The 13624-nt window shown below is 43.3% G+C and overlaps 1 protein-coding gene across 1 annotated transcript in view; it reads left to right on the top strand.

The window, feature by feature from the left end:
• cubn (cubilin (intrinsic factor-cobalamin receptor)) overlaps positions 1–10575 on the top strand; it is a 53001-nt gene extending 42426 nt beyond the window's left edge. Inside the window, exons 54-66 of the mRNA XM_021620557.2 lie at positions 115–271; positions 376–525; positions 766–954; positions 3323–3449; positions 3992–4209; positions 5492–5697; positions 5839–6004; positions 7776–7984; positions 8335–8476; positions 8648–8829; positions 9067–9232; positions 9538–9773; positions 10176–10575. Of these exons, the coding sequence (XP_021476232.2) occupies positions 115–271; positions 376–525; positions 766–954; positions 3323–3449; positions 3992–4209; positions 5492–5697; positions 5839–6004; positions 7776–7984; positions 8335–8476; positions 8648–8829; positions 9067–9232; positions 9538–9773; positions 10176–10283 (2256 nt within the window). The 3' untranslated portion in view covers positions 10284–10575. The remainder of the gene's footprint in view (positions 1–114; positions 272–375; positions 526–765; positions 955–3322; positions 3450–3991; positions 4210–5491; positions 5698–5838; positions 6005–7775; positions 7985–8334; positions 8477–8647; positions 8830–9066; positions 9233–9537; positions 9774–10175) is intronic.
• The last annotated feature ends 3049 nt before the right edge of the window (positions 10576–13624 follow it).

Genomic DNA, 13624 nt, shown 5'->3' on the forward strand with positions numbered 1-13624 from the left:
CTGCTAGCTGCAGGGTGTGACAGCACTGATCCAGTTGACATCATCACTCCCTACTGTACAGTACATACTGAACATAACGTCTGTTTGTTACTATCTCTGTCATATTACCTGTAGGTGTGGTCAGGTGATAGTGAGACCGCTGATGGACTGCTAGCTACAGGTTGTGGTACCACCGCCCCAGCCCCCATCATCGCTCCCTACAACACCATCACCACTAGGTTCCAGTCCACTGGAACCCCAGGAAGAGGCTTCTCAGCCAACTACATCACACGTGAGTAGAGTACTACTAGTGTCTGTTAGGTACACATTTACAGTCGTAATATATCAGTGTATTTTAACTACTATAAAGTTCTGTCTGTTGGCGTCTTCTCTCAGGGTGTGGAGCTAACTTCACTGCCCCCACCGGCCGGGTGGTGTCGCCCAACTACCCTGCCGACTACCCCTTATTCTCCGACTGTAGTTACCTCATAGACGTTGGACCCCAGACTGTTGTCATCCTGGAGTTCCGCACCTTCCAGGTAGAAGGTAAGAAGAAGAACCATCTAAATGGTCATCTTGGCTCTCCTGCAACATGATAGATGTGTAACAACTGCACAAGAGATTTGTCTCTTGCTCTTTGCTGTTGAGAAAGTCCACCCGATATGCTGCTTCCGAATTGTGTGTCGCTTAGTCTACCTTCAAATCACATTCATAATACTATGATTCATTTGACAGTTATTTTCCCCCCATGTTGTCCTAGCCTGTGTCCTTTGTGTCCTGTCCTAGCCCACTCCACGTGTATGTTTGATGGGGTGAAGGTGTACGGTGGTACCCACCCTACGGGGACCCCTGTGGCCACAGTGTGTGGCAGCTCCATCCCTGGGCCCTTCAGCACCCTGGGACCCATGCTGGTCAACTTCTACTCCGACTCCATCATCAACGACAACGGCTTTCTGGCTGAGTACAGAGCTATACGTGAGTTTCATGCTTCAAGTCTGAGGCCCAATTCTAAATTAACCCTTGGACCCTAAGCCATCTACCAGAGGTGTCCATCTACCAGAGGTGAGGAGAGTTCCTAACTACCTACAGAGGACTGGAGTTTGACGCATTTGCTGTATGCACTTGAAAAAATCTGAGAAGATTTTATTTGTGTAAGCAAATGTGGTGAAACGACCACCTAGCCTACAAAAGGCAAGGGGGAGCTATTACCATGTTGAGTATCAATGCATTCTGGCCCTGACTGGGTCTGTCTGAGCCTCTGGGCTCAGAGTTTTGGGCTTTTGGCCTCATAGTTCTGGGGTTGTTTACCATTAAGAGGGGAATGCTGCCGTTGCGCTGGCGGTCCATTCAGACCAGTGGAGAATGTGAGGAATGGAGAGAGGCTGCGCTTTCTAACAATTAGAGGGGATTTGAGAGGAGAAGAGGGCTCTGGATACAAGGCCACAGCAGATGGATACCAGGCCAGGGACAACACATACACACAATAGACCCACACACACACATACAGTGCCTTCAGAAAGTATTCACACTCTTTCCAAATGTTGTTGTGTTACAGCCTGACTTTAAAATGGATTAAATTGCATTTATTTTGGTCACTAGCCTACACACAATTATACCCCATTATGTCAAAGCGGAATTATTATTATTATTATTAAAAGAATGTAAGCTGAAATGTCTTGAGTCAATAACTATTCAACCCCTTTGTTATGGCAAGCCTAAATAAGTCCAGGAGTAAAAATGTGTTTAACAAGTCACATAATAAGTAGCATGGACTCACTCTGTGTGCAATAATAGTGTTTAACATGATTTTTAAAAGTCTCTGTACCCCACACATACAATTATCTGTAAGGTCCATCAGTCGAGCAGTGAATTTCAAACACTGATTCAACCACAAAGAAGGGCACCTATTGGTAGATGGATTAAAATAAATGAAAGGCAGACATTGAATACCCCTTTGAGCAGGGTGCACTTATGAATTTCTCTATTGGATGGTGTATCAATACATCCAGTCACTACAAAGATACAGGCGTCCTTCCTAACTCAGTTGCCGGAGAGGAAGGAAACCGCTCAGGGATTTCACCATGAGGCCAATTATAACTTTAAAACAGTTTAATGGCTCTAATAGGATACAACTTTGGATGGCTCAACAACATTGCAGTTACTCCACAGTACTAACTTAATTGAAAAAAAATGTATATATATATTTCAAAACATGCATCTTGCTTGCAACAAGGCACTAAAGTAATATTGCAAGAAATGTGGCGAGACAATTCACTTTTTATCCTGAATACAAAATGTATTATGTTTTGGAGCAACAATACAACACATTACTGAGTAGCACTCTACATATTTTCAAGCATGGTGTTGGCTACATTATGTTATGGGTGTGCTTGTAAACATTAAGGACTGGGCAGTTTTTCAGGATAAAAAAAATGTGTAATGGAGCTATGTGCAGGAAAAATCCTAGAGGAAAATCTGGTTCAGTCTGCTTTCCCCCAGACACTGGGAGATGGGTTCGTTCACCTTTCAGCAGGACAATAACCTGAAACACAAGGGCAAATCTACGCTGCAGTTGCTTACCAAGAAGACAGTGAATGTTCCCGAGTTGCTGATTTACAGTTTTGACTTAATTAAATCTACTTTCATTTTCAACAAATTTGATAACATTTCTAAAAACATGTTTTGACTTTGTCATTACAGGGTATTGTGGTAAATGGGTGAGATTGTTTTTGTTTGTTATCCATTTTGAATTCAGGCTGTAACACAGCAAAATGAATAAGTCAAGGGGTATGAATACTTTTCTGAAAGCATGCACACAGGCGCACACGCACGCACACACACACACCCTTCAATTCATAAGGATTCAACTCTGACCTCTGTAATATTCAGACATGCAGCCTGTCAGACAGAACAGTAAATACGTATCATCATCAGTAGCTAAATGACTCAGACGGGCACCCACACACTTCAGACAGGGCAGCCATTATAGCCTCTATAATGGGGGAGACACCACTCCCCATCAAGCCTTTTAGATGATTCATGTCTGGAGTGGCAGGGTAAACGTGACTGGCTGCACATTGAAAGCTCAGAGTAGTCAAAAACAAAAAGACTTATTGCTTTATTTTTTTGCATGCTTCATAATGAAAACAGCTCTTCTCTCAGAAACCAAGACACACAACAAAATACAGTCTGAAAATAAACCGAATTCATTTAAGTAGGATTCATTCAAGTATATTTAGTTCAAGTAGCAGAAAAAGGGGGAGGAAGGAGACTAATTAAGGGATTGGTGTTTCTGGTATGGTCAGAATGGTATTAATCAGTGTTTTTTTTTTATTACTATTAGCATGTGGAGGTGTGTTCAACAGCACTTCTGGTACGGTCAGCAGCCCGGCTGGCATCGATAACTACCACCACAACATGAACTGTACCTACCACATCGTCGTCACTGAAAACAAGGTCATCAACCTCAAGTGAGTCCAAGGGACATGCTGCTTTGTCTACTAACCCAGAGAAGGTCTAATAATGATCAGAAAACCAACACAATCCATCATCATTCAAAATAAGAACAGGGAGCAAATGCAAGGCTTAAGCTGAAGTGTTGACTTAGCCTAAAGCACATACAGAGTGCATTCTTAGCTAACAATAAGTACCTCATGTCTGTAGTGTAGTAAGATCATTCTGATTCTGAGAACAGACCGTCTCATGTCCCCCGTTTCCACCTGCAGGTGTTAATGCCTTTGTGTCACACCATAACCCCCACACACAGAGAGAGAGTGTGTGTGTGTGTGTGTGTGTGTGTGTCCCGGTGTATGAGGAAAGATTTCCTCTATGGACCAGGCACCTAACTCAAAACAATTACTTTCCTCCTAAGGGACAATCTGTGCGTGGCAGTGCTTTAACAAACCCACATGAACAGGTTGACACCTCTTCCAGAAAGTCGTGTCAGGCTTTAAGTGACCTCCACATCTCCTCAGATGTCCCATTACCCTCTGCCTCTCCTTCCACCAATCAGGTGGAACACCTTCCATCTGGAGGCATCGTCGTCCTGTCGCTATGACTATGTGATCGTGTACGACGGGCCCAACGCCATGGCTCCTATAATGGGGCAGTTCTGTGGCACGGAACTCCCGCCCAACCTCCAGTCCACAACCAATCAGATGTTTATCGCCTTCACGACCGACTCATCCGTGTCTGGGATTGGCTGGAGGGCCACCTACATTGAGACTCTGGGTAGGTCATCTTACACCTGGCTTCTCTATTTGTCTATTTTAAAACAGTGGATGGTGTTACATTTTTCTTATCGAAGTGTCCCAGACACGATATGGGCTATTTGAAAACAACGAACTGTATCTATATGAAAGATGGGTACATATCTTACATTGTCCTATACTTATTCAGGCCTCAAGCTACTGTCGACGTTCAGTTAATATAGTTTGTTTTAGACTCACTCTAGAGAAGTGAGAGGCCAGGATTGTTGTTCTACTCTCTCCAATATTAACCCACATGTCTTAAATCGCTATGTGGGGAGTGGGGGGCTGTACATTCCCAATGACTGCCCCGCTGCGCATAAACAGCCTTTTGTCCATCCGATGGGCAGGGGGCCAGCCAGCCATATTAGTGTACTCAGACCAGGACAAAAGAGAGAGTGAGAGAGGCATTCTGCATGCATCAAGCTAGTGAATAAAGGGCGTGAATGTGAGATATATATATATATATATTTTTTTTTTTATCTCTTTTGCCATTTATTTTTAATGCATTTTATCTAGTTGATTAGTGTTTGATAGTCCAGATACAAATGTCTCTATAAAGTATAGAGAGGGTTGATTTGTGTTTGATAGTCTACTGTAGATACAAAAGGCTCTATAAAGTATAGAGAGGGCTGAAAAAGAATCCAAGATTCCGTCATTGTCATAGAAGAGAGCCATGGTGAATCACCCCACTCTGTGTTACACTTAAATCAATCTCCAGCTGTGGGTTACCCCTGTTTCCCATGGAGCAGAAGGCCATCCGAGGGATGTGAGCAGCTGAACAGACTGGGCAGAGGGGGAAGATTTATGACGGCGCACACAAACACTCCTCTGTCTCTGGGAATGTTGGGAGTTCTATAGGTTTTAACACATTATGTTCAGTGTTCACAGCATACCCCCTCAGAGCTCAGACATCCAGTCCCTCAGTTAGTTTTGATGCATACAGCAACAGCAGGAGGGACAACTGGGTATATGGGGACATGTGATATCTTGATGTGATATTAAATATCACTTGATGGGTGGATACTCAACAAGTACTGTTTTGAATGTGTACCACCCTTGTTTGATGATGTAGGCCCATACATGTGTAGTAACAGCCTTCTTTGAGAATTCATGGATATTTAGCGCTATCTGCTGTTCACTTATGGAAGCCTGCATGAGAACTCCCAAAGCCCACACGGTATATCATAACTCTTTATCACATATGCCCATGTCTTCCTCTACCCTCTTTCACTTTTTTCTTCCTCCCCTGTCTCTCTCTCCAGGCCCGGCACAAGGTTGTGGGGGTTATCTCTCTACACCTATAGGGATGTTTGGCTCTCCGGACTCTAACGGTGATGGGAACTATGAGTACAATATGGACTGCCTGTGGACTATCACCATGCCCATCAACAAAGTCATTAACCTCACCTTCTCCTCGTTTGAACTGGAGGGAACGTCTACATCTACCTGCCATTACGACTACGTCAAGGTTAGGAGATCTAGCATTCCTTCCATTCATTTGTTCACTCATTCGTTTATTTGCTCTCTCGTTTGTTCGTTCTTTCACTCATTCATCTGCTCTCTCTCTTTCTTTCTTTCTTTCTTCCCCCCTTCTACCCTTCACCATCAGATCTTTGACGGAGACAATATGAACTTCCCTCTGGTGGGGACGTACTGTGGACGTGATGTAATCCCGGGACCCTTTGTGTCTGTTAGTAACTTCCTGACTGTACACTTCGTCACTGACAGCTCTATCAGCTACAGGGGCTTCAACGCCACCTACAGGGCACAGGACAGTAAGACACCCTTTGATCTATTCCCTTCCTTTCTTTCTATAAAAGTTCACCTGCCCTGCACTCATTGGCTAATCCATCACACTATTATTAATACAAACATTGAACACATATTTACAGTACCAGTCAAAAGTTTGGACAAACCTACTCATTCAAGGGTTTTTCTTAATTTGTTACTATTTTCTACAATTTAGAATAATAGTGAAGACATCAAAACTATGAAATATCACATATATGTGCAGTAACCAAAAAAGTGTTACATTCTTCCAAGTAGCCAAGTAGCCTTCATGGCAGCTTTGCACACTCTTTGAAAACTCTCAACCAGCTGCATGAGGTAGTCGACTGGAATGCATTTCAATTTACAGAGATATTCCTTGTTAAAAGTTCATTTGTGGATTTTCCTTCCTTCCTTTGTGCGTTTGAGCTAATCAGTTGTGTTGTGACAAGTTAGGGGTGGCATACAGAAGATAGCCCTATTTGGTAAAAGACCAAGTCCTTATTATGGCAAGAACAGCCCAAATAAGCAAAGAGAAACTACAGTCCATCATTACTTTAAGACATGAAGATCAGTCAGTCCGGAAATTTCAAGAACTTTGAAAGTTTCTTCAAGTGCAGTTACAAAAACCATCAAGCACTATGATGAAACTGTCTCTCATGAGGACAGCCACAGGAAAGGAAGACCCAGAGTTACCTCTGCTGCAGAGGATAAGTTAGTTAGAGTTAACTGTACCTCAGATTGCAACCCAAATAAATGCTTCACGGAGTTCAAGTAACAGACACATCTCAACATCAACTGCTCAGAGGAGACTGCGTGAATCTGGCCTTCATTGTCGAATTGCTGCAAAGAAACCACTACTAAAGGACACCAATAAGAAGAAGAGAGTTGCTTGGCCAATCATGGTGGAAATCTGTCCTTTGGTCTGATGGGTCCAAATTTGAGATTTTTGGTTCCAATCGCTGTGTCTTTGTGAAATGCAGAGTAGGTGAACGGATGATCTCTGCATGTGTGGTTCCCACCGTGAAGCATGGAGATGTGATGGTGTCGGGGTGCTTTGCTGGTGACACTGTGATTTATTTAGAATTCAAGGCACACTTAACCAGCATGGCTACCACAGCATTCTGCAGCGCTGCTCCATCCCTTCTGGTTTGCGCTTAGTGGGACTATCATTTGTTTTTTAACAGGACAATGACCCAAAACACACCTCCAGACTGTGTAAGGGCTATTTGACCAAGGAGGAGAGTGATGGAGTGCTGCATCAGATGACCTGGCCTCCACAATCACCAACCTCAACCCAATTGAGATGGTTTTGGATGAGTTGGACCGCAGAGTGAAGGAAAAGCAGCCAACAAGTGCTCAGCATATGTTGGAACTCCTTCAAGACTGTTGGAAAAGCATTCCAGGTGAAGCTGGTTGAGAGAATGCCAAAAGTGTACAAAGCTTTCATCAAGGCAAAGGGTGGATACTTTGAAGAATCTAAAATATATTTTGATTTGTTTAACACTTGTTTTGGTTACTACATGATTCCATATGTATTATTTCATAGCATTGATGTCTTCACTATTATTCTACAATGTAGAAAAAAGTAAAAATAAAGAAAAACCCTTGAATGAGTAGGTGTGTCCAAACTTTTGACTGGTACTGTATATTAATTGGCGTGTGGGTATTGCGATTCACAAGACTGTGTGTGTGTGTGTGTGTGTGTGTGTGTGTGTGTGTGTGTGTGTGTGTGTGTGTGTGTGTGTGTGCGTGCGTGCGTGCGTGCTCGTTATCCAGGACTCTGCGGAGGCACTCTGAACGCTACAAATGCGGTCCAGACCATAACATCTCCTATGTACCCCAACGCCTATCCCCCGTTCATCTCGTGTCGCTGGGTCCTGGACGCCCCTCCTCAGGAGAGTGTTAAAGTAGCCGTACAGCAGTTCAACCTGCAGCCCAGCCAGAGCTGTAACACCAACTTCCTGCACATGAGTGACTGGCCTGTGGTGAGACAGGCTAGCCAATTTTCTGTTGTTGCTTTTTTATGTGTTTTTTTTTGTACAGAGTGTTCTTGGGTCACTTGAAAGTCACCTACAATTGAACGTTTTATTATTTACTTAAATTTGTAGGATTCTACTACTCTAGATGCCAGCTCTTTTAAACTGTTAACCATAACTGTGACAATAGCCGAAACCGTTACTGTACTGACAGGCATACTTGCACCTCCTTGTGAAGCTGATACGTATTGCATGTCAGGACTGGGAATATTATTTTAGAAAGTCTGTCTTCACTCTATGAGTCTCCAAAAAAGACTTACTCTAATGCCCTTAATCATTCTGTATTGTGTGTTTCACAGGGAGACTACGGACAGGCACACAAGTTCTGTGCTGCGGACCACATCCCAGACTTCTACAGCTACGGGAGGACCATGCACATCGTCTTCAAGTCTGACGCCTTCATCACCGGCAACGGAATGAGTCTGACCTATCAGGTGGCAGGTATGGTGAAAGCAGACTTCCAACCGCTAAGAGGCTCCCTCTTACCCTATTCTCCTTTTACTAGTGACTTATTTTAAACATCTGTGTTTGTCCCATGTCTTTATCTTTAATGTATTTGTCTGGTGTTTTCTCCCTTGTCTGATTATTCGTCTCTCCTGTGTGTTCCTCCAGGTTGCAGCAGGACCTATGAGCAGGCCTACGGCTACCTGAAGAGCCCCGACTGGCCTAACATCTACCCCCACAATGTCGACTGTACCATCATCCTCATGGCCCCCCAGAACAACTCCATCTCCCTGTTCTTCAACAGCTTCAACCTGGAGTCCCACTCCACCTGCAGTTATGATTACCTAGAGGTGAGGACACAGACTGGCTCAGTCTGCCACTTGGCGTGGTTGAAATTCTCTCCTGACAGTCTGTTCTAAGTGATTTTTTTTATGCCCATTTTCATATCTTGGAATGTTCCATTTTGATGGCATTTGGATGACCACATAAAATATTATTTAGCTGCTTTATGAATTCTGTGTATCCCAGTCAGTCATTCCTTGGTGTTGTATGTTTATCAAAGGCAACGTCTCGTCCCTGTTCCTCAGGTCCGGAATGGCAGTACAGAATCTGCCCCACTGTTAGGAAAGTACTGCGGGTCCACACTTCCCAATCCTATATTCCCGGGCACCAACCAGCTTTACATGCGCTTCAAGAGTGACTTCTCTGGTGCCAAGGACGGCTTTGAGATCACCTGGACCTCTTCTCCAGAGGGTGAGTGATTTAACCCTGTAGGGTGTCCCCACCCTGAAAGACAAGAGACACATTCCTAGTCCTAAACCATCTCCTCCTTCTGTAGTTGACCGTATGATGCAACTGAGGCAATGGTCAAGATCTATCCATTTCTAATGACAAAATAGCTGTTTGGTTTATTAAAAAAAGAGCCTACCAAAAGGTTCTAACAGTGTATCTGTAGTACACAATTGTATAAGGGGATATCAACAGAGAAGTTGCTCGCTTTTATATTGTAGGTGTGGGTTTGTACAGAATGTGTATTTTCATGTGTGTTTTCTCCCCAGGTTGTGGAGGGCGGTTATACGGAGACCACGGCTCGGTGACCAGTCCTAACTACCCTGGCAACTATGCCAACGGTACCCACTGTGAGTGGGGCATTAAGGCTCCTAATGGGCGTGTGGTGACAGTCACCTTCGCCCAGATCAGCATTGATGACCCAGGAGACTGCCAGAACAACTACCTGAAGCTGTTTGACGGGAAAGATGCTAGCACTCCTCCTATTGGCCCTTACTGTGGAGCGGTACGTAACATAGGAATTCATATTTAACTTTAGATGACTTTGTTGATTTGTTTCCATTTTTATTGTGGGGAACGTAGGTATCATCGTACTCAACCTCAAATGGTCTTATTTTGGTGCGATGAACCAATAAACAATGATGTTCAGAAAATGAACGGTGATTCGCACTAAAAAATAGACCACTTATTTTTCCTTGCTTTTCAGCGAGCAAACGAGAATGAATTGACATTTTATTGAGGAACAAAAGAGCATATCTGGATTATGTGGCATTTGTAAAAATGTATCAATAGCGTTTATTATACAGCTAATATACAGATCATAACATACGATTAATGATTGTTGTCATATAAGGGCAAGGGTTCCGTTTTTCTCCCCTAACCCTCCCTTCTTTCTTGTCGTTCAAAGGAGACGAATATCGCTCCGTTCACAGCATCCTCACACCACGTCTACGTCGTGTTCAACGCCCAGTATTCTGTCCTGCCTTCTGGGTTCAGGCTTACATGGAGCAGCTGAGAGGACACACACTCACACACTCACCACATGCTTGTTTACAGATTCTCTAATCATGCCAGTGCAGCTGGACATCTGCCACAAGATCTTAGCAGACCAATTAAATGTAAATAATGAAAAAGCTCTAAAATTGGACCATAGAATGTTTGAATCATCTGTTTGTAGATAATTTTCGAAAGAATGGCAAATATGTATTTTATGGAGTTGCAATTGGGTAATAAATTAATGTATTTTTTCATCTTTGATGTGCCAGCCGACATAGCAACCTTTTAATAAAAGTTATGTTTTAAATGTATTATGTGGGTATCTATCTTACAGGGCAGCAGTTGTATTGAATTGTAAATGCATGTATTACATCAGGAGACAACTTTATGACCAGACTGACGTTCCACATACACATATTATTAGTGGAATGTACTGTATTTGGGTTCTGAGAAGCAACAGTCGTGCAAAACATGAAACAAGCTCCTTTTTCATTGGTAGGGATCTCTCTTAAAATACTTACATCTCTTATTCAAAAGATGTTGTTGGTATACACTGAGTGTACAAAACATTTGGGGCATTAGGAGCATAGATGAGGATACGATAACCTCAGGTCTAAATATGCAGCGACAGTCCGAATATGTATTCTGTAGGGTCTTTGTTCCCTTCAATGGCCCGTTGTTGCTACATCAGGTTGTATGTACACTGAGTGTACAAAATATTAGGAACAACTTCCTAATATTCAGTTGCCCTCAGAACAGCCTTAATTCATCGGGGGAATGGATTCTATATGGTGTCAAAAGTGTTCCACAGGGATGCTGGCCCATGTTGACTCCAATGCTTCCCACAGTTGTCAAGTTGGCTGGATGTCCTATGGGTGGTGGATCATTCTTGATCAACACAGGAAACTGTTGAGCGTGAAAAACCCGTTCTTGATACACTCAAACCGGTGCGCCTGGCACCTACTACCATACCCTGTTCAAAGGCACTTTAAGATTTTGTTTCTTGCTCTTTCACCCTCTGAAAGGCACACATACACAATCCATATCTCAAGGCTTAAAAATCCTTCTTTAATCTGTCTCCTCCCCATCCACACTGATTTTGGAGGTGATGTCAATAAGGGATCATAGACTGACCAGTTGGACACAGGTGAAAGCTGTCTTGGAATAACAGGTGTTAGTGTTTTGTACACTTCTATGATGTTAATTCCATTTATCAACAGGAACATTTTGGCTGACCCTTTTTGCTCACATTTTGTTTCCCCCCTATACACACACATGCATACTCCCCAAACACACACACACACACCTTCTACACAAGCTCCCTGTCAGTGAGTGTGTCTAATTCCATCAGTTATTGGACTGTCTAATTTGAGTGGAGTTTCAACCCCTCTGGCTCTGCTAGTGCTCCTGGACACGCCTCAACTGACATGACACCTCTGACAGCCCTGATCAAACAGACAGTAAGAGAGAAGGAAAGAGGGGGATAGTAAAGAGAGATAGGAGAGAGGGGGTAGCAGAGAGCAAGAAAGAGGGGGCAATGAGAGGCTGAGAGAGAAAGTAGAGGGGGAGGGAGGAGAGAGATGGATAGCGGAGAAGGAGAGAGACAGATTGATAGCCGGGAGAGAGGGATCAGAGTAAATGCTGTCAGAACCAGACTTGCACAGACAGTGCTAATATTGTTCTGACAGCTATGGGAGAAAAGGATCAGGAAGGCTAGCGCTCTCAGGGGAGTAAGAATGTTCTGAGGGACTTAAGCGGTATTATTCTGCAGGAACCAATAAAGGGGCACCAGAAATGCAGAGTGTCACTTAGCGTGTACAGGTAAAGTCTCCCACAGCAGTTCTACAGACAAAAGCCCAAGTAAACATTTACATTTTAGTCATTCAAGACGCTCTTATCCAGAGGGACTTACAATAAGTCAATCACATGTATTCATAATACCCTTTTTACGTCAGCAGTTGTCACAAAGTGTTTATACAGAAACCCAGCCTAAAACCCCAAAGAGCAAGCATTGTGGTTATAGTCACCAACACAAAGCCTGACAGCGCCATACCCACAAGGACAATGCTATCCAGGTTAGCATCCATGCCGTCCAGTCCGGGAACCACAGGATGGAGGGGGTCTAGGCCAAGGCAGAGGTTGATCTTGCCCCCCACATAGAGCGTCATACTGATCAGGTCATTTTTGCAACACAGCATGAGGCCTCGCTCTCCGATCAGCTGCTTGTTCTGGTTGTAGGCAACAGTAAATGCAATGACTAGAGAGAGAGAGAGATTGGGGAAGTGTGAGGTGCCCTCTTACACTCAGTAACTTGTTTCACCTGTAGCTGCAATGATTGCAGCAAAGCATCTACCATCACATCACACATCACGCTACCCTTTGCTGCCTCAGGACCAGGACGACTTGCCTTAATAGAAGGAACCATGAATTCCACTCTGTATCAGAGAATTCTACAGGAGGATGTCAGGCTATCCGTCTGTGAGCTCAAGCTGATGCGCAGCTGCGTCATGCAGCAAGACAATGATCCAAATAACACAAGCAAGTCTACATCAGGGTGGCTGAAAAGCAACGCATTTAATGTTTTGGAAATCCAGACCTAAACCCGATTTGAGATGTTGTGGCAGGACATGAAACGAGCAGTTCCTGCTCGAACACCCAAAAATGTCGCTGAATTAAAGCAGTTTTGCATGGAAGAGTGGGACAAAATTCCTCCACATCGATGTGAGAGACTGATCAGCAACTACAGGAAGTGTTTGGTTGCAGTCATTTCAGCTAAAGGTTATTAAGTGTAAGTGGGCAACTCCTTTTTCACACAGGGACTTTGGGTGTTGCGTAACTTTGTTTATAAAATAAATGAAATAAGTATCCACATTGTGTGTTACTTATTCACTCAGTTTCCCTTTATCTAAATTACGTTTTGGTTGAAGATCTGACAAAATTCAGTGTCAAAAATGTGCAAATACAGAGACAATCAGAAATGGGGGAAATCTGAAGTTTACATACACCTTAGCCAAATACATTTCAACTCCGTTTTTCACAATTCCTGACATTTAATCATAATAAAAATCCCTGTTTTAGGTCAGTTAGGATCACCACTTTATTTTAAGAATGTGAAATGTCAGAATAATAGTAGAGAGAATGATTTATTACAGCTTTTATTTATTTCATCACATTCCCAGTTTTAAATTGTTTAACTTCTGTCAAACATTTCGGGAATCCTTCCACAATCTTCCCACAATAATTTGGGTGAATTGTGGCCCATTCCTCCTGACAGAGCTGGTGTAACAGAGTCAGGTTTGTAGGCCTCCTTGCTTGCACACGGTTTTTCAGTTCTGCCCACAAATTTTCTATAGGATTGAG

This window comes from Oncorhynchus mykiss, chromosome 11 (genome assembly GCF_013265735.2).
Source record: "Oncorhynchus mykiss isolate Arlee chromosome 11, USDA_OmykA_1.1, whole genome shotgun sequence".
Classification (NCBI taxonomy): domain Eukaryota; kingdom Metazoa; phylum Chordata; class Actinopteri; order Salmoniformes; family Salmonidae; genus Oncorhynchus; species Oncorhynchus mykiss.